We start from the raw sequence: 23,437 nt of genomic DNA, 5'->3' as shown, positions 1-23,437 counted from the left end.
ATGAAGTGTTTAAAAGAAAACTGGAAATCAGCAACAAAGGAAATCCCTCTTTTTCATACGTTTACATCGTTAGCACTTGAGCTAACGATGATGCTGGCTCCATCCGTTCTGCAGGATGGTTCAGGGGCTTTCAGTCTCAGAACCTCCTCACAAACCACCACATGGAGGCCCCGCCTTCAGGGCCCACTCTCTCCTCAGGCACACACAGCCTGACTGGTGCCGAGAAGAAACCAACAGCCTGCGCCAGGGCCAGAGCAGCTCTAACATGCCTGAGACCGTGCTCTTCAGCAAGTGTGTCTTGCAACTATTTCATTATTCCATTTAGTTCCTGTTCAGCTAAGTGTGACTTAAGTTAGAAGCCGTTCCTGGTACGTTTCAAATCCCAACCCTAAACATGTAGATGCAAGAACTTACCTGAATGCTTTAACAACAGCAAGCATATATTCTTCTTTCCTTATTCCCCCAAAAATACTTCGTCAGCAGTTCGGGACTTGCAAGCTAGCTGGCACAAATAAAGGTTTATGGAAATCTTATTAAGTGGTACTTTAAGTCACACTTCTGGTAAAACACTGCTCTTAGGATAATTTTATTAGTCATATCATGGCAGGACTTGATATCCTCTGCTTCATCATCACCAGCTTTATTACACAGAGACATTAATATTGAAGACATTCTCAAGAGTGACTGCTTTTGGCATCCTAATGAAGTTGCAGATGTACCACAGAACAGTACACTGCACTGAACAGGTAATCTTATTTGTGTTGGAGAAACACTCTCATAGAAAGGCATATAAATGACGGACCCTGAAAAGATCAAGAGAGAAAACAACTTCTTATCACAGCAACAGAACTGCAAAAGCAAGTCTTACCTGGATAACTTAAGCAGGCCTACTTCTGTTTTTACCTGCTATGATACACACTTTAAATCCAGAAAAAGACAGGGCACATTCTTATCCACAGAGATAATACAGCTTGGGGGGTGGATGGGGGGGAAAGGACAATGCACACACACCAGGGGGAGATGGCAATTTTTCCAATATTTAAAAAACATCAGGCAATATAATTTCCAAGCTATCTGCAAATACAGGAGGCCCTGAAGACAGCGCTATTCATTACACAAATGCATCCTCCTAGTTCCTCACAGGCTGAGAAGACTGAAAGCATCTGAAATTACTTTGAGAACAGGAGGAGAAGCTGATAAAAAAAAAAAAAAAAACAGGAAAAAAATATTGACCCCATGTAACTTATCTGTTGACTCCAAATATGTCCTGAACTCTAAGGTGCCTGCAGCACACCACAGTGAAATAGTGAAGACTCCTGGCACCTGGGGTTCTCCAAAAAGCTGTTGATCTGCCTGTTCAGAAAGTCAGTGCACTCTGAGCAGCCAGCAGTTGCCCTTTGAAAGTAAAATCCTTCATGCTAACCAGATCACATGCTCTGCTCCTTCTAGCCGACTTCCACACATCCTATTTCACTTTCCCAGAAATCACGTTAATCCTTCAAGACCTACTAAGTCACAAAGAAAGGAAACCAGGTCACACATATTCCGTAAGTAAAGAATCCCTGCATTTTTCACATCTGCCATCGCAAGTAATTCTAGACCAGAAGTGGGCTGCACCACTGCTTTGCCAAGCCATGCACTGGGGGATGAAGGTTAGGGCCAGAAAATACCACTCGAACAATGACCAAGACTCAACTCCACATTGCTGCATTCTGGTGGTGTTTGCAGGGCACCAAACAAATTGATTTTTTTTTTTTTAATTAAACTACAAGAAACATAAATACGGTGAGAGATTAAGAAAATTATTAGCTGGGCGTTCTAGAAATAAAGACAAACAGGTACAAATTCTGCAAAACCCTTTATGTGATATAATCATAATTCTCTTAGAACTGCATATTTATAGCTTACCATTCATCATCATACAGTGAAAAAAGTCAGAGAGCATTTACATGAGTTATAGAAGGCATTGCTTTTTCTCTTCTTTTTAAACACTAGGACATGAAACAACTGAAATGCTGAAATGGTTTAAATGCGTAGGCCAGAAACATACTTCCATTACACTTCACATAATTACCGAAGTCCAACTACATAACACAAGTCAGATTTACCAGCAGAGAAATCATTTGCTGGAGATTAGCCCACTATCAATCTGTTTTCATCTATATAAACTTTCTTGAAGTGACAAGTAAACATTAAAGTATGCAGAACATTAAATATATTTACAGGTTCAGTGCACTTTAGATTTCCCAACAAGAAGGTAACGAAACAGCAGTAAAAAAGGAGATTTGCTTGTGATAATACAAGCAGCGTGACTTAAAACAAAGGAAACAAGGAACTATCAGCACATTAACCATTCTTATGATGACCTCACAAACATTTACCAAAACACTAGCAAACTTACTTTATTTTCCTTTACAACCAGTGCTTACTGGGTAAGAATCAATAAAACTGAAAGGTAACAAAACTTTCTTGTTAATATTCAATTGCATATTAACATTCACAAAGGAGAGAATCCTGCTGGAGACACCTTTCGCATTATGTCTGAACCGTCTGGACATTTTTCATGTTCTTAAATAAAGCCATAGGAAGATAGAAGTAATTTTAAAAGTATTAAAGGTTTCGTATGTTGTCTAAATAAATTAAGATGGCTGGATTTTCAAGGCTGTGAAGTTATTTCTGGGAGAAAAGGAGACAATCCAAACACATTCATCATAAACACTGGACCAACTCAGATCTCATAGGCCTTACTGCAGCTCACGGTCACGCACACACAGTACAGCCACATCTGCCATACTCAAGCTATTCATAATTAGAAAGCATAAATGAAATTTTCCTCGTGTGAGTTTTTTTTGGACAGAGATCCAGGTCAGATTTAATATACAGGATTAAGTCTGAAAGGCAGTGAACAGCCCCACCTCCAACATCTCAGGCTTGATCCGCATGAAACATCTTGGACATGGCTCAAGCACTGGGACCGCTGCAGACCCCTCAGGAAAGGGAATGCAACTGAAGCACGAAGGAAGAACTGCAGACAGGAGGTAACCTGAAAAGTCTCAGATCCTATCCCATGAGGTGCTCTCACACACTCACACATGCCTGCCTCCTACCAAGATCCTACTTAGATGTTACCACTTACATACTTCAGTGGTAAGCCAAGATCACGGCAAGTGCATTAAAAACTTTCATTTTTAAAACATGCTTTTGTTGCTATATAGGTTACTCCATACAACCACCAGTGTGGGTCTTGCTGCCACCAGCAATGTTTAAAAGGCAATTTTAGAAAAATTCTCAAAATAATCAGATGAACCTGGTAAGTGTTCAAGTCTGAGTGTATTAAAGCAATTTGCTTTTAAAATCATATTTAAGTAATTGCTACAAAGAATGATTGTTGACACCTACAAAAGCTGCATAATGAAAATAAATACTTTCAGTCATTTACAACAAAAGTAAGAAATATACATTTCACTTAAACAGATAACAACACTTTAATGGATTATTTGGTAGTCACTGTACAGTCCTGAGCATGTTTTTGCAGGCATATTTTAGGCCATCATCCTTCCCTCTCAAGTCCAAGACAGGTGCCAGTTGGAAGAAAGTCGTGAATACTTCTGAGAAACATACCTTACATTCACTTTGGTAATTATCAGTGCAACTCTATTATATAAATCTTTCCTTTCCTTTTCACACCCCCAAACAGATTAAGGCAGGTACTACTGTTATTGGGATTCTTCCATCACCTTTTGACACTGATAGAGCAAACCATCTGGAAGAGCAGAACAAGGTGATCTGAACCACAAAGCCAGCATCCCTGAGTGAGTACGACAGTGCAGCAGACAGGGCACAGATGGAAGCAGCTGGCATGCCAGTATCCCCTCATTACCTTAAAATAACAGAGGCCACGGGAAAAAAAGAAGTGAAGTAACAATTAGATATAGCTATAGCATCATTCACAAACCTCTCATTTTTATCCCCTCAAACATTTATATCCTTTCCAGATCTCTTCAGTACGCTTACAAGTTTGCTCCCTTGTAAAATGTACTATTTGTTTTACACTTATACTTCTACAGCAACCTTTGCATAGAGCTGAGTAAGGCCAGTAAAATCCTTAGGACGATGTCTCTGAGTTTATCGTACTCTCAAATATTCAGTTTTTAACTGTAAGGTATCTGCTTCCATGTATTTATTTTTCTAGGAAAATGTATAGGTTAGTAAGCAACCCTGCAGCATACTTTCACTTACCTATGATATCGACAATGTGGAGTTTCAGCTTTTGGTGCAGAATACTCAGAGCTGCTGAGAGGGAATCTTGAGAAGATGGCATTTTAATATTCTGTTTCACATCATTGGAAAGGGACAACCACAGCTTCCCAAAGTCTTCTGTAGTCATTTCCATTGGCCTAAAATTCACCACAGATCACAGTAAGATAAGATACGTTATTCAGAATAAAGTTGGTCTACTAAACAAAATTCCATATCCAACACTCACTGAATAGAGCGAGGAAAAAGCAAGCACAGAGTAGTTTAAGTAAACCCCACCTCGTCCCAGCTGATCATTAAGAAGTTTTGGTATCTTGCTTTGGGTTTCTAAATTAAAAAACAGATTATTCTATGTACATAAGAGATCTCCCTAGTTTTGTGGTTTGTTTTCAGCATGAAATTAACAAATTACTATCATTAAAAGTCATTCCAATTACATTAAAATCAGTCACTCGAGATGAAGCCTTGCATTTTCATAATCAATAACTCAGACAATCCTGCATTGTCTACTCCTCATTTGAATATACACATTTTTAAAACTGCAGCTTTATTTACCTGATGAAATCCAACAGCGATAAAGGTATCGAAAATTCAAGGTGAGTTTCCATTTCTGACTGGTAATCAACAAAGCCAGAAATAACTCCCTGCGTACAGACTTTGTCCATCCACACACACCTCTGACAACGTCCCACGCTCTGAGCTTCAATCACAGAGAACAGGCAGGAAGGGCTCTCCAAGATCTACGTCATATTTTTTCAAAAGAAATATAGAAATGTTAAGCCTTACTCTCAAGATGTGTAAGCGGGTAAGAGACAGCTATAAAACTGTACAGAGTGCCTTTTATGCCAACTGATTTTTCTTGCACTGTTTTGGCCAGTGAACACAGCTAACATTCCTCAGTTCTCGCCAACAATAATCATCAACATCTACTAAAGCATTCTGAGAATTCCAACACTGGAGAAGTGAATCTCTTTATGCTGTTTGGATAGTCATACCAATATACAATTCTTAAATAGCTTCTGAATAGTTAAAGTTTCGTTCAAGGCAATCATAGAATCATAATCATAGAATGGCTTGGGTTGAAAAGGACCTCAAAGATCATCGAGTCTCAACCCCCCTGCCAAGTGCAGGGTCGCCAACCACTAGACCAGGCTGCCCAGAGCCACATCCAGCCTGGGCTTGAACACCTCCAGGGACGGGGCATCCACAACCTCCCTGGGCAACCTGTTCCAGTGCGTCACCACCCTCTGGGTGAAAAACTTCCTCCTAATATCTAACCTAAATCTCCTGTCTCAGCTTAAAACCATTCCCCCTTGTCCTATCGCTATCATACTGTTTTACCAGTTGTACTTAAATGACAAATGCAGTCAATTTCAAAAATAAACTGTCTCCCCTCCACCATCAACTGAATGCACAAGAACAAGAATGAAACAACTGGTAACTTTGAAAAGAAAATCAAAGCTTGAAGCAAGCTTACAGTTTTATGTGAAGAAACTGCATCATGTCTACCTGCCAAATAAATACAAATAGCAACTGCACAAGCCCACTAGCCCCAGCAATGAAGTTGGTGATTCCTCTGGCAACTCAAGTCATGCAATTCTTAGTATGGTTGGTTAGACTTGCATTCACTTTCGAACTAAAGGAAGAAACTAAATTCAGGACTGAAAATTCATACATATTTCTTACAGAGGCAAGCAGCAGGAAATGAAATTAAGATGAATAAGAAAAGCGAGCTGTTACATTTAAATATCAAATGACATTTTAAGTTTAGTACAGAGATTTCTGTCACTACCTTTTAGGAGATGCCTAATAGCCATATCACAGGCTTGAAGGAAATGCTTAGAAAAAAAGGCATGCCTATTATACTGAATTAAATATGACACATTTCAATGCAAATGAAAGCAAAAACTTCCAAGTAAATTTGAAACATAACGGAAACAGTTTCTTACCTGAAAATGTTCTTCTTTTTCAAACACTAAATTCACAGCATTAAGTGCAGAAGTGTTTTTATTTGAAACAAACACAACGAGCAGCAAAGAGTCATCTTTCCACACCTTACATAAATACAGAGCTAAGGCATCACTCTGACAAAGTTCTACTACCTCAGAGTGAGGGAGTTCTTCCAGTTCTTCTGCTAAGGAAGGGAGCTGCACTGTTTTATTGACATTTTCACACTGAGAACTTGGAGAAGGCTGAAAAATTTCAATATTACCATCGGCAAACAAAGACAACGGGGACAGTCTGCTATGTGAAAGTTTGTCATCCAGCCCAGGCTTTTTTAGGGACTGAAGTGTTTCTTCCACAGTATCTGAAGAACAAAGGGAAGGTTTTCTTAATGTTGTGTGTTTATCTCCATCACAGTCTTCCTTGGTAATAGGTACTGTATCAAGTAAGGGACCAAAATCCGATGCAGCGCTGCTTTGCATATCTGATGCCTCCTCACTACTTTGGGCTTCATCTACCTTTGATTTTCTTTTGAACTTCTGAGTAGCCAAATCCACTTTCCCCATCTGAAAAATAAAAAAGAAAATGAGGGACGGAAGGAGCTTCTACCGATAAGCTGTATGATGTTAACACTGAAACAGAAGGAGCAAGGACAAGTAACAACCAGCAAAATCGGTCAAAGAACAGGGAAAACTGGTCTCAAAACCTGGAGCACAGCAGGTAAAAAGAAGGAAGTTCTACTGAATGGGATCTACTCCTGAGATTGCTTGATCAATATGCAATCTGTCTCATGCTTAACAAATGGTCGAATTACAATGGTAATTTCCACAGTTTTTCAGTGTCTTGGTGTCATTTGTCTAGTTCTACCAAAGCGTTGATTTGCTCGCCATTTGCATGTAACTATTTCTAACTGTAAATAAGGTTATATGCGAACCTCTAACTGATAAGTCACAGAAGAATCACTTACCAGACTGACACCAGCATTTGATCCCAGCCCAACAAACAATGTTGACGCTAGCTGCTGCTTTTCTTTTTCTTCCTCAGAGAGGCTGGAAACTTGATCAGACTGTGGCACAGGAGGTTCAGCCACCCGTCCTGCTAATAAGCTGCCACAAGGCGCAGCCTGTGGCTCATCTTCTTTCCCTACTTTGCTTTCTTTTTTTGGAAGATAGCCTTCTTTGCCCCAGAGCTTCCTTACTCCCTCAAGTTTCAGAGTATTTGTCCTAAAAGAGGAAAAAAACCAAACAGGACAAACTATGTGAACATCATGTTCATAAAAGCATGCCAGCACTTTGCTTTAAACACCATTTGCCACTGTGACATTTTAATATACACAGTGAATAATGGAGTACAAGTGAATGCTTTCCTATCTGCTTAAAGTTCTATGTTAATAATGCCATTCACCACTTACAACACCCTGCAAAGGCAAATTCAAACTACACCGTAAAGTCTGCATAGATACCTGTAGCCAGCAGCAGAGATTGTGCTTCCCAACTCTATCCAGATCTTCAGATTATAACATATTTGAATAGCATTTTAAAAGTGAACACAAGCAACACAGAGTCTTTCTTTCCAGGGATCCCTAAACATCTTTAAATGATTCTACTCCAGATTCTTTACAAATCATGTGAACTAAGAAGGTGGAAAATCAAAGAGATCCAGGAAGTATCTCTATTTTGCACATGAAGTGTTTGTGTCACTGTAATTAATTTTTTTATGGAACTACAGATACGGAATTTATTTGTAGGGTTCTAAAACTTACAGAGCATTTTACACTGCTTATCTTACCATTCTATCTGAAAAGGTTTCCTTAAATAGTACCTTATTTTAATTCCATAAAAAGCAAATGTGGTTTATAAAAAAACCTGAAAGCCAGAAAATATACTTCATCCGTTAATCCTGTCTCAGTTTTACTACATTAACTCTGATTTGATCTATACTTCACAAAGAATGAGAAACAGTTTAACCCAAGGAAATGGCCATGGCATTAAGCCTGCCAGAGTTCAAGGAGCATTTGGACCACACCCTCAGAAGTTCGGTTTGATTTTTGGGTGGTCCTGTACAGAGCCATGAGTAGGACTCAGTGATCTTTGTGGCTCCCTTCCAACTCAGGATGTTCTATGCTTCTGGTTATTTCAATAAAGAGACTATCCTAAATTTCTTCTCATGTGATGGAAGTTTCCAAGTTTAACTGCATTCTTTATAGTTCCACATTATGAAGCAAAAGCACATGAAAAACAATAAGAACATAAGTTGAAATGTACTTCACATTAAAAACAAGTTAACTCACTCTTTATGCCCTGTCTCAGCACTATTACCAGACGTGTCAGAACCAAATGATAAGCCAGTGGGGGACTGTCTACCAGCAATACCAGACGAGGAAACACTTGAAGCAAAGGACAATCCATAAGGTTCAAAATTGAGAGCTGCAATACAGAGAAATCTTTTAGAATTAAAGGCACAAAAAGGTAAGAAGGAACTCTCTTTTTCTGAAAAAACCCCAATATGCTGTTCTACTACACTTCTCAAGCTATCCTACTCAGGATCCTATCCTCATTGAAAACAAATTTGTCCACTCAAGAAAGTTTCACTTAGGCATGGGAGATTTATCTGTCTGGAATACATACTGACTTGGTATTAACACAATTAAATACTACTATTTTAAATAATGTAATTAAACAGCATAAGTGATTTCACAGAGCATCACTAAAATATCTGCCAATTCTTAATAGCTGTAAAGCAAAATATTGTATCAGATCTACACTCTTCCATTTGCTCATGCACCTACATAACACATTCCACGTTTACAGCAACGTGTCCATCTACCACCATCTGCTTCACAAACATTCCTGATGCTTTGGGCTAAAATTTATTTTCAACAAGACTGGCAAGTCAGGATTCAGGGCCACCCATGTTAGCTGTGCTTTCTGAAACAAAATGTAGTTTGGGTAACTACAACACATTGTTTTGGACTATATCTTAACACGACCAGCCATTGTTAGGTAAGAAGCAGAACACAGACTCTCCATTAAGCCCTGAAACTACTACAGGTATAGCTCCTTTCTCTCATTTCCACTCAGCCTTATGCCTTCTTCTTACCAAGAAGCAGGGCAGAATGGCTGGAGATCTGAGGAGAAAGAGGTCTCCTGACAAAGGAAGAGAGAGAGCTAATAAAGTGTCTGTTCCTTCTTGTGGGTTTTTTTGGTTTTGTTTTTGTCTTTTTCATAAAAAAAAGACACAAGGGCTTTGTGAAAAGCAGCATCCACATTCAGATTCAAACGGTAACAACACATAAAACTTAGTTATGTAAAAACAAAGAACTTCAAATTAATAAACTTTACAGTAGAGTCTCCTTCTAAAATATTTCTAAGCATTCTACCTAACCTACACATAACCTCCTAGAGTATTTTTCAACCAGTGGAAGATGCTTGCAATATCTGAGAAAAAAAACAGCAATTCAAGTCTACAGTGGTTTCCCTGTAAAATGTTAGGAACGCTGCAAACACCAGACTATGACACAGGTGTTTTGTAGTCACCTTTTTCCTGAGAAAGCTTTTCCTCTTGTCGCTGGTGATGAGGCTTATATGGTGCTGCACCCCGGCCAAGTCCCTCAGCAACAAACTCATCCAGAAAAGATAAGGAAGCATCTACCTACAAAGAATTAAGGACAGTGAGAATCTAATGAATACATTTTCTGTACAGACGCCTGACGTTATCAGAGGAATATTCTGCCCTATCAGCAAGATTAGGATCTTTTGTCTCACATCCTGTATCTACCAGTAAAGCTGCTGTATTCCTCACATCCATTCAGATTAGTTTATGTATAGAAATTGTTACTCAAGTAGATTGAAACAAACTTTGAGCTAGAGAGTTGTAAGTCAAATCAACTCCTCCAATATTGACTTTTTTTATATAAACAAAAAAAAAGCAGAGTGGAGGTTTCCTAAAGCAGTGGATTCTACCATTATATGAAAATATCAAAGGAAAAAACCTCAAGAACACCATCAATACCAATACTGTTATCCCCCACTTACTATACACATCGCAGTGCAAATATGAGAAGTTTCTACACAGGAAGCAAAAATTTCAAATTAAAAAGATCTACGCTATCGATAAACTAGACCTAGCTTGGCTTTGCAAGAAGTCAGTGTATGAAATCATAGTTCTGTCAAAGCTACTTCAGCTTACTAAGTATCATGGCACTTCATCATAAACATACAGATTTGCCAAACCTGAGAAAAAAAGTTCCTCCAAACTCACTTTAAGCAGACTAAAGACTGGCACCGGTCAGAACTGACAAATATAATTCATTCTGAAAATGCCTTTTAGCAAAATATTTAACTCCTCAGAGCTAGAGAAAGATTCATGAACACGCACTGCAGCTTTCTTACCACCATGTCATCACAACTAGCATCAAACGGAAGCAAGCCCTTCATCAATACTTTGTCTTCACACAGGTGCTTCAATTCAAAGGTATGCTGTCTCATGCAGGTATCTAGAGAGCTGCTAAATTCTTGGATTAACTTGTCAACTGTTTTAGAAAAAGAGGTACACGATGCTATCTTGGTGACTGCAGCCATAATCCATGCTTTAGTTTCAGAGGTAACAAAAGTCTTCTTCAGCAAGTTGTGCAGCCTTGTCAAAATAATTTCTGGATCAACATCTGTAGCAAGACTGGAATATTCCCCTAAAACCTATGCACGAGGAACAGAGAAAATACACGCTTAGTCACACGTAGCAGTGCTTTCAGTTTTTAAATGAGCATGTAGTATCAAATAGTAACAAAATGAAATGCATTCTGCAAACCATCACTGATGCTGAAATAAATGCTGTGGTTTAACCCAGCAGGTGGCTGAGCAACACACACTTGTTCACTCACTCCCTGTCTTCCTTGGGATGGGAGAGAGAATTGGAAAAAGCAGAACTTGTGGGTTGTGATAAAGCTATTTGCTAAGACAGAGAAAAGGAAAAAGATAATTATGACAAATATATATGTATATAAACATATATAACAAGTGACACACAAGCACCCCTCAGTTGATGCCCAGCTACCCTTCCAAGCAGCGGAAGAGAGCAAGAGCTGGACTCCCACCCCCTTCAGAACTCCTCTTGCACGATGTCACATGGTGTGGAGCACCACTCTGGCCGGTTTAATACAGCTGTCCTAATTCTGCTCCCTCCCAGCTCTGTGGGCCCTCTGCTGAGAATGGCTTTGACTCTGTACAACACTGCTTAGCAGCAACTACAAACATCGCTGTTATCAGCATTGTTGTACTCCTAGGACCAAAACACAGCATCATACCAGACACTGAAGAAAATAATTCCATTCAGCTGAAACTAAGATAGATCTTAGAAGGATCTTCTATGCAAATAAAATGAAAGGAAGAGATCCTGTATAAGGTGACATCTCTCTACTGGATTTGAGCTCCAACTTTTTTTTTTTAATTTTTTTCAGTTTAAAGCTATTTACACTGGTACAACAGTCAGCACCACTGTGTTGGCTCCAACTGCTCCAAAATGCTGCTGGTTTAACTGATGGTGTGTGTAGCTCATGACTGCTTGCAGTAACGTCAGAAAAGTAATCTGAACATCCAACTGCACATCAAGAAGGCATTCCCAGCATTACTGCTGGAAGACTGCTCTATCAAAACTACACAATTGATTAAACTATCTCCAAACTGCTTCAACAAGACTTAAGCTCTTAAAAATGTTCTAAATTATGTTTCCTGCCTGGCAAATGCTTGAAATGATCTTCGTGTTTATTTCTGTAGATTCCAACTTAGTTTTACAAAAATCAAAGAGCTGTTTGAAAAGAAAGTTACACATAGTAATTAAGGCCTTACAAAAACATGATTTGCTTACACCACAGCCTTTTTCTTGGATAGTAGTTGAAGCTCAACAAGGTGCTAAAGAGCAGCACAGCCAGCACAGCACCTGGGCAATTACCTGCAAGGCTAAAACTGCATTTCATAACCACATCTGGCCTAACTGATAAAGATGGAAAAACTCTCAGCACGCAGGCAGATTGATGCAGCTGCTAAACCATCCCAACAGTAATCAGCAATCTAGGGCAAACTGAGTAGTTCTCATGCACCAGAATATTCATTATTAACAGTAAAATACTACTATTTATTCTAAGCATCACTACCTAAACAGCTTCCTCACAACTGTGTATTCAATTTTGACAGTGCATCTACCTTACCCAACTCATGACCTGAAGGAACTTCTGTGGATAGAACACATTTTCCTCTTCGAGTAATGCCAGATAAGAACGCACTGCGTATGTCCGCAGCTGTTTATCTTCTTTTCCATCATCGAATCCTGGAAAGGAAAAAAGCATATTTTGCTTGAAACACAAATGCCACTTGTGTCAGCTATACCAAAGCACCTTGTAAGGAAGCCAGATGATTAAGTAGCACGTTTAATTCTTCAAAGCATGTGGTGAGTTACCTTCAGCCAAAAGCCTCAGAAAGTTGTTAGGGATATCAGGATACAAAACATCACCTCCAACTGAGAACACCGCATTCATGGTTTGGATGAACCACTCATTGTTAGGAGCATACGTGTCCACGTGTTAAGGAATGAAGTGCTAAGGCATAACTTTATTCCTTTTTAGTTTGCTAATCAATACATCTGAAGTTGTGAATGAATGAATGGTAGTGTGAAAAAGAATGAGAGTTCACATAGAAATGAGATCACATAGAAATAATGAGAGTTCACAATAGAAAGAGATCTGCTCGTAGGGATTTAGTTCTGGAAGCCTGTTCTACTGTACTTCAAGTTCACACTTGCTCCACGCTAGCTATCTAACATATTCTTTTCAGTGTGTTCATCCAGCATCACTTAATGAATGATAGATCTTTTTCAGCAGTTCTGCAGGTGTTTTACTAAAGAACAATAAATGTTGTGAAGTACTCCACAGAAAGCAGTGGGGTTTTTTATACTTAAAATCTGAACAGCCTTTGCTAACTGCAGAGATTAAGAAACATTTGTTTCTGCTTTTCCTCAAATAAATCCTGAAAAATGCACTTTACTGAATGGAAATTTCCAACAGTACAGAAAAAAAGAATACATGCACTTATTTGTTTACATTATAAAGAGTGGAAAGCACAACCGTAACACCTTGTGTTTCAAAAGATCATGAAAGATGCTTTGAGAGGTACAAAAAGGCTTCTGAAAAATAGAAGGATATTTCTCAGCTAGTTCTGCTATTTTGCCAGCTAAGGTGATGATAGCATATTCTTCCTTGGTTTCTTTTAAGTAGTCAAGCATCTTCTGAACGATGACAATCACATTATGTCCATTTGTAATTCTATAAAGAATTTCTAACGTCTGAAAGAGAAAGCAAGATACATTTAATCGGCTCTGATGACTCAAAACAGTAATCAGGCAAATAAAACACTTCAGTGTGATGCCAAAGTGAGCAACTGTCTTGATTTGACAGGACATAAATGAAACACACTGCTTATCTACAAGGTCCATCGCATTAATATTGTTCATAACTGTGCTTTCTCAATACCTGAGACACAATATGCTTTTTACACTCTTCATTTCAGAAAACTTACTATCCACTCTAAAAATAACTTCATTTGCATTGTTTAAAAATTCACCGACCTCCCTTTTAATAATGGGATCAGGATGGTCCAGACATTCAATTATTGTCATCTGGTGCTCAAGGGCCAGATTAGGATCCTGCTGAATAACACACGTCAGAGCCTTTAAACCTAGAAATTAAGCAACTGGAAGTTATCTAAAACAGCATACACCAATATGACAAAATTTAAAGAAGTCTTCAATGAAATCCAGTATCCTTACCTAAGTATTTCAAATTAATTTGGGGTGACAAAACAAATTTTCCAATGCACTTGGTAGCCTTTTCAAGTAATTCAGATTTGGGGTAAATTGTATAAATTGTTTGGACGCATTCAAATAAGATGGCTAGGAGAGAAGAAACAAATAATAAATGTGTATGAAATATTATATTATGCAAAGTTTAACAAGCACACAAGTATACACACAGTATGACAAAATTGTGAGACTGAACACAGTTCACTTAGTATTTTAAAGCAGTCTCATACCTTACTAAGGAAGTCTACTTCAAAAGAGCTGAGTACCTATATTTTGGCTTTTAAGCAGATATTTTGTATACAACATTTCCTTTTCGCAAACAAATGATATTCTCACTGTATTCAATTCAACTGAAACTTGGAAATACACAGCTACCACTGTAGCACAGCTTCAATTAATTACACAGTCTAGCAGAACTATTCCTTTTCTTATCACATATTATCACAAAAGATGAAAGAACAAATCATGATTATTCTGGTTTAGGTGGTTTAAAACACAGTACAGATAAATATTGGCACAAATGTATAGTGCAGCACACAGTGAGGCAATTTGTCACAACTCAATATAAAAAGGAATGAACTGAGAACAAGACAAAATAGAAAACTGCATAGGGAGCAGCTCTGCCACAAGTTGACTCCATTTTTTGTTGTTGTTCTTGCCTAATAGAAGCAATTAAACTGAATAAACTGAACATCTGGCAGAGACTTCCTCAAGTATTACTGAACGTTAATACTTCTCCCTCACTTCCCTTTTCAGTGGAAAAAGAGCTTATGTGATGTTTTAGAAAATATAAGAAGGTATTTCACTAGATCTAGAGCTCTGGGCCACGTTCCTTCTTAACGTCATTTTTAAAACGTCTCAATTCTCCCTCTGTTCTATTAGCACAGGTACTTTGGCAACACGCATGGGTTTTTATTTTAAGAGGATGGTTTTGTTTGGGGTTTTTTTGGTCCTTAATATACTGTGAAACAGCCCTAAGGGCACTAGAACGTCAGATGTGGATGCTTGGAAAGACACTCGTGTACAGAAACATGTTTTACCATTTACTAGTCAGACACCTAAGAGCACATATATTGTATGTTAAGAACACTGACAGACTGTTCAGAAGTACTGCATACATATTTCAGCATGCATAAAACGCTCATTCAACCTTCCCAAATATTGATAAAGATTCTCACCTACCATAGGTAATATTATGATTTATCTCCGCTCTTCTTAAAGATTCCTCCAGAACATCATACATCAGCTCACTTGTCCTATTTAACAAGGAATATTTACAATTCTTATTTACTTATTATCTATGTAGTCTTAATTTTCAACGTAAGTAACAAATAACACAAATAATGTAACAAAAATCTGTAACACAAATAATTAGTATCCGTAGATTCAATTTAACGTGCTGGAGTTCTATAGCCTGTCTCTACATGGCACCTCAATGTTTACAGCTTTCAGAAGAAACAACTACCAAAAGAATAAAAATACCTACGCAGGAAAAATAAAACAAAGAACCACCAGGAAAGAGATACAGACAAGTTAGGAACTCTTTCCTGTGGCTTTTCAGCCTGTTGTTTGGTAACCTAGTAACAGAAACTCCAGCAAAAACATATTTCAAGCATATTCCATACTGATTAATTGCTTAGCTGCTTTAGAAGCTGAGAAACTGATTTTTCAATTTACAGTGTATCCACTCAGTGTATTGGTTAATAATAGAAAAATATATAGGAAGTCCAACTCCAAAATCCTCTTAGAAAAAGACAGAAAACCCGTCTATGAGATAATGGTCATAACCGTAGTCTTTGTACTTTCATTATATTAATTACAGAGAAAGACCTGGTTACCTTGGATCGTCTTTTCCTAACAGTCCCAATATTCTTAAAAGCTGAATTTGTAACCATGGTGCTGGCACGCTGTGATAGTTGAAGTCAACAGGGAGCTTTCCTCCCACTACCTGCTTTAGGATGATCACAAAACTCTCTGTCAAGTTCTTATACCCAGCTGAGTTTTCCTGCATAACAAAGAAGAAATACAATGCAAATACTTTAAATACAGCACCTCAAAAGCATAATCTACAAACTGAATACAATCAAAATAGCCACCATTTTACTTCTTTTCTCTTCCCACAACATCTACAATTGCTTCACTTTAAACTTACGCAAGCTTCTTGTACATCTGCAAAAAAAGAGTGAATATAACTTCAAAGCAATGGGGAAAAACATACTGAATTACTGAATGTTCTGCAGAAGTTAAACTTTGTCACCAGCCAAGGACACCAATGACACTGAAATACCTGGATCATGCGAGAAGTGTCTGCCAAGCTTCATGGAGAGCAAGTGCAAACATAACATATCCATCATCAGTAAGTTAACTGTTCTAACAATTAGGAGTAATAGTTTGCTATAAAACTACAGTACGCTACGTGCTTAAAATAAAAGATACCTAAGTAGCTCCAAGAGATGATTCTTTGCCTACCTTAATCATTTCAAGATAAATATGCAAAGAAGCAGCCATGACTCCAACATCTCTGTCACATAAGGCTTTCCGGAACTTATCGTGAATATGCTGCACTTGGTTAGGAGCAATGAGATAGAACTTATATAAAGCTTGAACAGCTTTTCTTCGGATAATTTCCCTGAAGAAAAATGAGATTTTCACAAACCAAAAATCATGACGTTGCGTATTTCAAGAACTTGACTCAGAAAAATAAAAAACTTGTTCTCATTTCCACAGCAAAATAAAGTTATGCCATCGGCCATCAAAACATCATGCTATGGGGAGAGAGGGGAATCCATGTTTTACACTTTGGGGACCTAATGACTTTGCAAATGCCATGTAAGTGAAGCAGTGACACAGCTAACTTCAGAATTTACTAGTGTCTAACGTCAGATTGACAATTCACCAGAGCAGCCACTAGAGAAACCGTGAAATTCACAACTGCAAATCCATTGTGGTCACATGTGCAGCTCCAAAAAACAAGTCTAGGAGTCACTGAGTCATCCTGCAGTTTCTTACAACTTTCTAATTAATACAACACTTATAGTGTTTCATCTTCTGGGTATGGGGAACTAGAAATAAACCAAACAAATAAAAGTTATGGATCTCTTCAGATACACTTTTACCAATCAAGCTTTGATAAACAGTTTCACAGAACAGTGAAGTACCACAAGGATCCCCACCTGATTCTCCACACACTCTACAAATACCTCTTCACCCACATATTTACTAAAAGGTCTCCAGCAGACAAGTTAAATTACATTTACCTATTCAACATGGTTATAAAAGAAATGAATACCTGTCCAGTACTCCGTAAAGAGTACAAATAAAGAATACAAGAGAAAAATAGAGAGGAACAGTTTCTGGAAGTAATGACTAGAAAGGTTAAATTAGAGAGGAAACATCAGCTTACTAAAACCCCCTCGAAATTAAGTCATTCAGCCTTTCAAGGCCACATGCAATTCTGTAAATGAATACGTACTTAGAATGCTGGAGCTTGTCTTCTATTAAGGGAAGAACAGCTGGAATCATCTCCCGTGGAAAGATCTGGCTGACAATGGTTAACGCCATGCTCACCTCTACTAGATTAGTGCTCTGCAAGTCCTATTGTAATCATTGAAATAAAACTGTCATTTTTCATGTAGGCTTTTCAGTTCTTTATAGACATACCCCAAATCTTGAGCAAGCAGGCTGGATCTAGCCCACTACAGCAAGCAATCTCCTGCTAACCAGACTGTTGTCTGCTTGTGTTTGAGAAGTGTCAGCTCTCACTGAGCTAACCAAGCTCTTTTCTTCTTTCATACAGAAATAAGGAGCTCCCCACACTCGCATTACAGAGCTACATTCATATTTTAAGCATACATGACATCAACACAGAGCTGCAATCAACATTTGCTTACTGAAATAGTTTGATCATTATACAACTATGCCGAGTTCCCACTTGAATCAGTGGGATGAGTCACCTTACACTCAAGTCAATAGTATTCTCTCTAGTGCCCTTCATCTAGCCCAAAGAATTTAAAAAGAGAAGATGAACAAGCTCAATAATATTGGCAATTACATATTTTTACACTAAGTTATTATCTACTCCCTGAGAATGCAAGTTCACAACTTGTCCCCGACACAACTAAAAACAGAAGATACAGCTCACTGTAACCTAACACCAAAAAAGCCCACACCACACAAACATGGATGGAGTCATGAAGTAAGATCAGAATCATTTTTCAAAACAAATTAAACACATTTAAGATGTCTAGCTCAGCATTATTTATTCCGGCTGTTTGCCACAGACAGTTTCAGTGCCCGTTTTGGTTTAGTTCCTTGTGGACTATCACTTCTCACTTCTTTCCATAGCACCAGTTTCAAACTATATTTTTAAGGATTATAAAAGTTTTCTATCACAACAGCAAAACGAGCACCATTCTCAGTCTATAATTTAGCCAACTGTAACGTAAAAGTAATCCTTACATAAGAAGTTAAACTTGATTCATGTGAGAGGTAGTACTAGAAAAGAAGACTACGAACCATCACTTTGTGACGGATTTGCAGTGCCACTCCAAGGCACATTCCCAGCTTCCATCAAAATAATCAAAAGAACTCTAAGACAACTCAACAGATACTTGCTGTCAGCTAAAAGCAAACTTTTACACTGAAATATGCATGCATATTCCTTCTGAAGTTTAGAATATATACATATAGTATATCTTAAAAATGGAATTTTTATGGTGTATCACCTGTTTACAATTTTAAAAATATGGCTTCAACAAAAAAAAAAAGCACTGAGATTAAACAAAAAAGCTAGGGAAAGCCACTTCAAATTCTGATCTAACCAAAGGAACGGGAACTTTAAGAGAGCAAGATATAACTTATGAGTCCATAGCTGAGATATTATGCAACATAAAATAGGAAGAAGTGGTCCAAGGTTAGATTACCTCCAAACCTCCAAAAACACTGTACCTTCACAACTGTGTTCACAAGTAGAAGTAGCAGTTCATGATTTTCATGGAGAAATAAAGAAACTGCCAAGTAACCTATAAAAGAAAGCAGTCTCCATTACTACTCTCAATCAGTAAGCAACTTCAAGATAGAAAACTTAATCCTGTCTGTAATACAAGAAGAGTTAATTCAAACATTTTTTAAAAAAATGATGAAAAAGCCACTGCTGGATGACAGTAGCTTGTGTTTTAAAAATCAAGACTTTCTTTTATTTCCAAACATATTTTAAGTTACAGTAAAGCTCAAGAAACCATACCCTGTGAGAAATATGATACTGTTAAGAGCTAAAGAGCAGCCAAGAACATCATGAGAAAGCAATTCCTGGAAAGTGAATGTCTTCTCTGCTGACAAAAAAAAAAAAAAAAAATCACATTCCTACACAACAAATGCACCACCTCATATTTGTTTCTCTTTCTTCAAAAATCAGAGTTCAGCTTCAAATACAATTCTGTACCCCAAGCTGAATATAAAATTATTTCCCTTTCCTATGCCAAAACTCCCTTGTTACTTAACAATAAAGAAGAATAATTTGAAACCCCAGAAAAGAAACATGCCAGAAACTTTTCCTTCAGAAAAAGAAATCCCTCTTCATTTTAAACTAAGGGAGTAAAAACGGAGGCTTGGGGAGCATGTATATTGTGCAACTATTTGACTCAGACATGGATCTTAGTCTGGAAGGGCTTGGCTCATTTAGGATTTAAAGATCAAAATGAGCAGCTTCAGCCAAACTGCATTGTCTGGACCACCAGATACTTGAGTCCATCTGCTTGTGAAACTACACTTGATCAATTTAGCACACCTGTAGAAATTTATTCAGGCTAATACCGGGAAAGAGAGTAATGTCAGCTGATCCAATCAAGATACAATAATTTCTTAATAAAGACTTTGGTATATGGCAACAAGAACAGACAAGACCAACCTTATGTATCACATTTAACTGCAGAATAAAATAAACAACCGATCCACATATACTCTCAATAACATCTTATTACCAGATCAAAGCTTAAGAGCTCTTTGTGTCTGGAGAACTTTAATTCACCTTTATTAAAAAACATTGTTTCACCAAAACCTACTTAAAGGAAGCCCTAGCACGGAAAGGTCTCAAACTGATTAATAATAAGACACACTGGTTCTTGACACTTACAGAGGTCATACAAAGTTTTCTTCAAATCAGCTTACCACCTGCCCTCCCAGGTTTGGTGAAGATTAACTTTCTTAATCACTACCAGAGCATCTGTGCCCTGGCTTTCATTACTCAGGGAAATAGCAACTTTAAATCATCACTTGTAACGCATTTTCTCAGAAACTCCAACACTTGAGAGGATGATCCAGATGAAATTCAAACAAAGGATATCAAACAAGCATATCCCGCAAGACACTGCCTTCCTTCTGTGTATGCAGACATAGCATTGCTTGGAGTTAAACCATTTTCTCTGCAAACAAGAAGAAATGTCTTCACTAGGCAGTTGAATCAGCAACTGCAAGAAAATTCTCCAGACAAGACAGGCTGACTGCTACTTCAAACAAAATCTACTGGAAGATGTTTTATAGCCACACTGGCAGGGCAAGGAAATCTGTCGCATGAAATCTCAAAGAAATCTGAAACAGCCTTTCAGATTTCCACAAGAACTTGTGCACCTACGCTCTAAGGGTCTCCCTGTTTAACTCACTTCCTACAACTGTTTCTAAACTAAAGAATACCACAGTCACCAAAAAAGATGATAAAATACCTCACTGCTGTTAGCAAAGTGGCCCCAATGTCCTTATAAAAACTTTAAGAAATTATCTGTAACTGAAATGCTGGGAAGCCAGTACCATGCTTGGGGAAATTGCGTCATTCACAGTTTTTCTCTTATTTTGTACTATAATTCTTAAAAAAAGTCAGATCCTGACAGAAACTCTTACTTAGTTTTTAACCACAATTGCAGTAAATGACTTGTTTATTAGTGCTGCAATCCAAAACACTGAAAGAACTGATGACGGAAAGTTATTTCTCCTGCCTTCTGCTCTACAGACTCACAAACCAGTTATTTGCAGAAAGAGGAGACTATGAAACAAGGCAATGAAATTAGAAGAATATTTTAAATAAGCTGTATTTCCAGATGCATTATAAATCTTAAGAAATTTTAACAACATTGTTTGAAAATATGATTAAGTTGACAGCTGCATACACATACCGACTCTTTTCTCCAAAAGATTCCCTTGCTGAGCAAGCTTGATTGCATGGATATATCCAAAGGAAGATTCATATCCCAGCATTTCACAATAGATGAGCCTCACCATGCACTCTTTCATCAGTCTCTGAAATATCAAAAATAAATTACTGAAGATTTTCGGTCAGTCTAGCTTCATACTTTTCTTCCTTGCTCTAGCAAAGTGGAAGACATCAACAAGAGCAGATGAACATTCCTGTAAGAAATACTGATATGAGGAAACTTATTTTTCCATTATGAACATGTTTTTGTGAATCAACATTGATTTTTGAACACAACAGCAGAACTCCCTGGATAACTCCCTCAAAGACGTTATCTAATTTTGATTGCCATACATACAACAAACACCAAATTAGTCAGTAACAAAGTATTACTAACTTATCTGAAGCGTAAGACAATCTCACAGCTAATGCATTTTTTAACCAGTCACTACAATGACCTTGATTAGCATTATGTATGAGGCAAAAGAACAAAATCACAGCGTCCTGACTATTCAGCCACACCACAAACCCACTGACATTGGCACTATCTCACGCCGATGACTAAGCAGCTATACAGTAAAAAAAACCTGTCACTCCACTGGGCACTAAGAGTGAGGCAGATAATTTACAGGCTGGGGAAGCAGCAGGACAAAAGCAACCACTAACAGAACTTACAAGAGAGGTGGTGGGGGCAGAAACCATTGCTTTCAAACTGGTCATTTCCTGCTGGATTAATTTTTCCTCCTCCTAGAAAAAAAATAAATCTTGCCTTAATTCTGTGTAATTTTTTGAGACAAGATATGAAACAAAAGTCAAAGAAAGCACAGGCACGCAGTAGGGCTCCACAATATTCTCAAAAACAGTGTACATCTCACTGATGGCAGTAATGCCACACTATGCGTTTCAACCACAGCGCTTATTACTCATACTCCTGTTCCCACACATCGTGCCCCCACGCAACAGCGCGACGTCGGGCATCAGCTGCACTGAGTCACCAGCGGCTTCTGAAGCCCTCGGCTCGGTCCGGGACGCGCCGCCTGCCCCTCTGCCCGAGGCGCCCACAGGACGAGTCTGGCGGGAGGGAGGCGAGCGGCGAGACCCCCGCCTCGCCTCAGCGCCCCGCGGTGCTTTGGGGCCTCAGAGAGAGATAGGCCCGGCCCGCAGACCCCGGGAGGAGCAAGAGGCCCGGCCCGGCCCGCCCCGGGGCACCGCCCGCGGCCCGTACATGCTTGGAGGTGAGCGCCGTGATGCTTCGGATGAGGCTCCCGAGCCGAGAGGAAGCCGACAGCCTGTGGGGGCCGCCCGCACCCCCCGGGCCCGCGCCCGGCTCGTGCTGCCCCAGCAGCGCAGGCAGCGCGCTCAGAGTGCGCTCCACCACGTCGCTCATGGCAGCACCGACGCGACCCAGGAGCCCCCGACCGGAAGCGAAGGGCGCGGCCCCGCCTACCTCGGCGCGTACTTCCGGGGCGCCCCGCAGTGGGACACGGCCGCCGGCCAGCAGGGGGCGCTGCGCCGGCAGCTGGGGCGGGAAGGGCGGCGGAGCATCCTAGTGTGAAACAGTTCCGCGCTGTGCTCTGCTTTTGTGGTAGGGCCAGGGTGACCCTTCTCCTGAAAGGGCTGGGGAAGCAACTGGAGTTGTCTTTCTCGCAAGTAAAAATGGTTTCACCATCCCCAACACGTCTGGTCAGAAAGTCATGCTGAAGTGAGAAGCCATACGATGATTTCTTGTCAGAAAAAAGCCAAACAGAAGCAAACGGAGGTCCGTGCTTTTAAAGATACTGAAAGCTGACGTTTCCACGAGGCTCAGTTAAAAGGCTTGTGCTGGCGTTTTGTAAAGCTGTTCTGCAAGAAATGCAGTGGCTGAGGATATCCCATCCCACCTGAGCAATTCTACAATTCTGTGGTTCTAGCTCCATTAAAAATTGCTTATGCAGAGACATAACATCGTGTGACAAGCAGGAGCAGCTTGTGAGCTTCACAGAGCGAAAGCATGAGCTCAGCCAGCCGGGTAAAGCTGCAGTACAGATGATGGAGCTTGAATAAATGCAAACATGTCAGTAGCTTGGCATTTATGTTATATTCTTTTGTGAGCCTCGAGTGCCTCGGTAAACGTGCTCTGCAGAAGGACAGCCCGAGCCCTCCGGCCTCTGTGGGGTTAGTTCCTCATGCTGTTGGTGGCTGCATTGAAATCGGGAGGGCTATTCATAG

At 39.2% G+C, this 23,437-nt stretch overlaps 1 protein-coding gene across 11 annotated transcripts; it reads right to left on the bottom strand.

Annotated features, from left to right (window-relative positions):
* AP4E1 (adaptor related protein complex 4 epsilon 1 subunit) lies at positions 1,840-22,673 on the bottom strand. 11 transcript variants are annotated; one of them, XM_021407264.1, is made up of 21 exons: positions 22,455-22,673; positions 21,905-21,976; positions 21,213-21,336; positions 18,997-19,070; positions 17,522-17,643; positions 16,519-16,678; positions 15,888-16,054; positions 15,232-15,305; positions 14,017-14,139; positions 13,816-13,925; positions 13,394-13,533; positions 12,652-12,764; positions 12,404-12,522; positions 10,593-10,895; positions 9,738-9,852; positions 8,492-8,627; positions 7,169-7,424; positions 6,207-6,767; positions 4,813-4,997; positions 4,240-4,397; positions 1,840-3,880 (listed from the first exon to the last, which is right to left on the bottom strand). In XM_021407264.1, the coding sequence occupies exons 1-21, from the start codon at positions 22,614-22,616 to the stop codon at positions 3,717-3,719; spliced, it is 3,438 nt and encodes a 1,145-aa protein (XP_021262939.1). In that variant the 5' UTR covers positions 22,617-22,673; the 3' UTR covers positions 1,840-3,716. The 11 variants fall into 11 exon arrangements, with proteins under 11 accessions (XP_021262939.1, XP_021262943.1, XP_021262942.1 ...); XM_021407268.1 differs by lacking the exons at positions 21,905-21,976; positions 22,455-22,673 and adding an exon at positions 19,292-20,468 and having other exon boundaries at positions 18,972-19,070; XM_021407267.1 differs by lacking the exons at positions 21,905-21,976; positions 22,455-22,673 and adding an exon at positions 19,292-20,468.

Source organism: Numida meleagris, chromosome 9 (assembly GCF_002078875.1).
Source record: "Numida meleagris isolate 19003 breed g44 Domestic line chromosome 9, NumMel1.0, whole genome shotgun sequence".
NCBI classification, from domain to species: Eukaryota; Metazoa; Chordata; class Aves; order Galliformes; family Numididae; genus Numida; species Numida meleagris.
This window is presented reverse-complemented; position numbering and strand designations above follow the sequence as displayed.

Excerpts from the sequence above, each read along its gene's own strand:
- AP4E1 (XM_021407264.1), bottom strand. The coding sequence starts at position 22,616 with ATGAGCGACGTGGTGGAGCGCACTCTGAGCGCGCTGCCTGCGCTGCTG. Across the intron at positions 15,306-15,887 it reads TTAGGAAAAGACGATCCAAG|GACAAGTGAGCTGATGTATG; the intron begins GTAACCAGGTCT and ends CTTGTTAAATAG. Across the intron at positions 8,628-9,737 it reads AAAGCTTTCTCAGGAAAAAG|CTCTCAATTTTGAACCTTAT; the intron begins GTGACTACAAAA and ends TCTGTATTGCAG.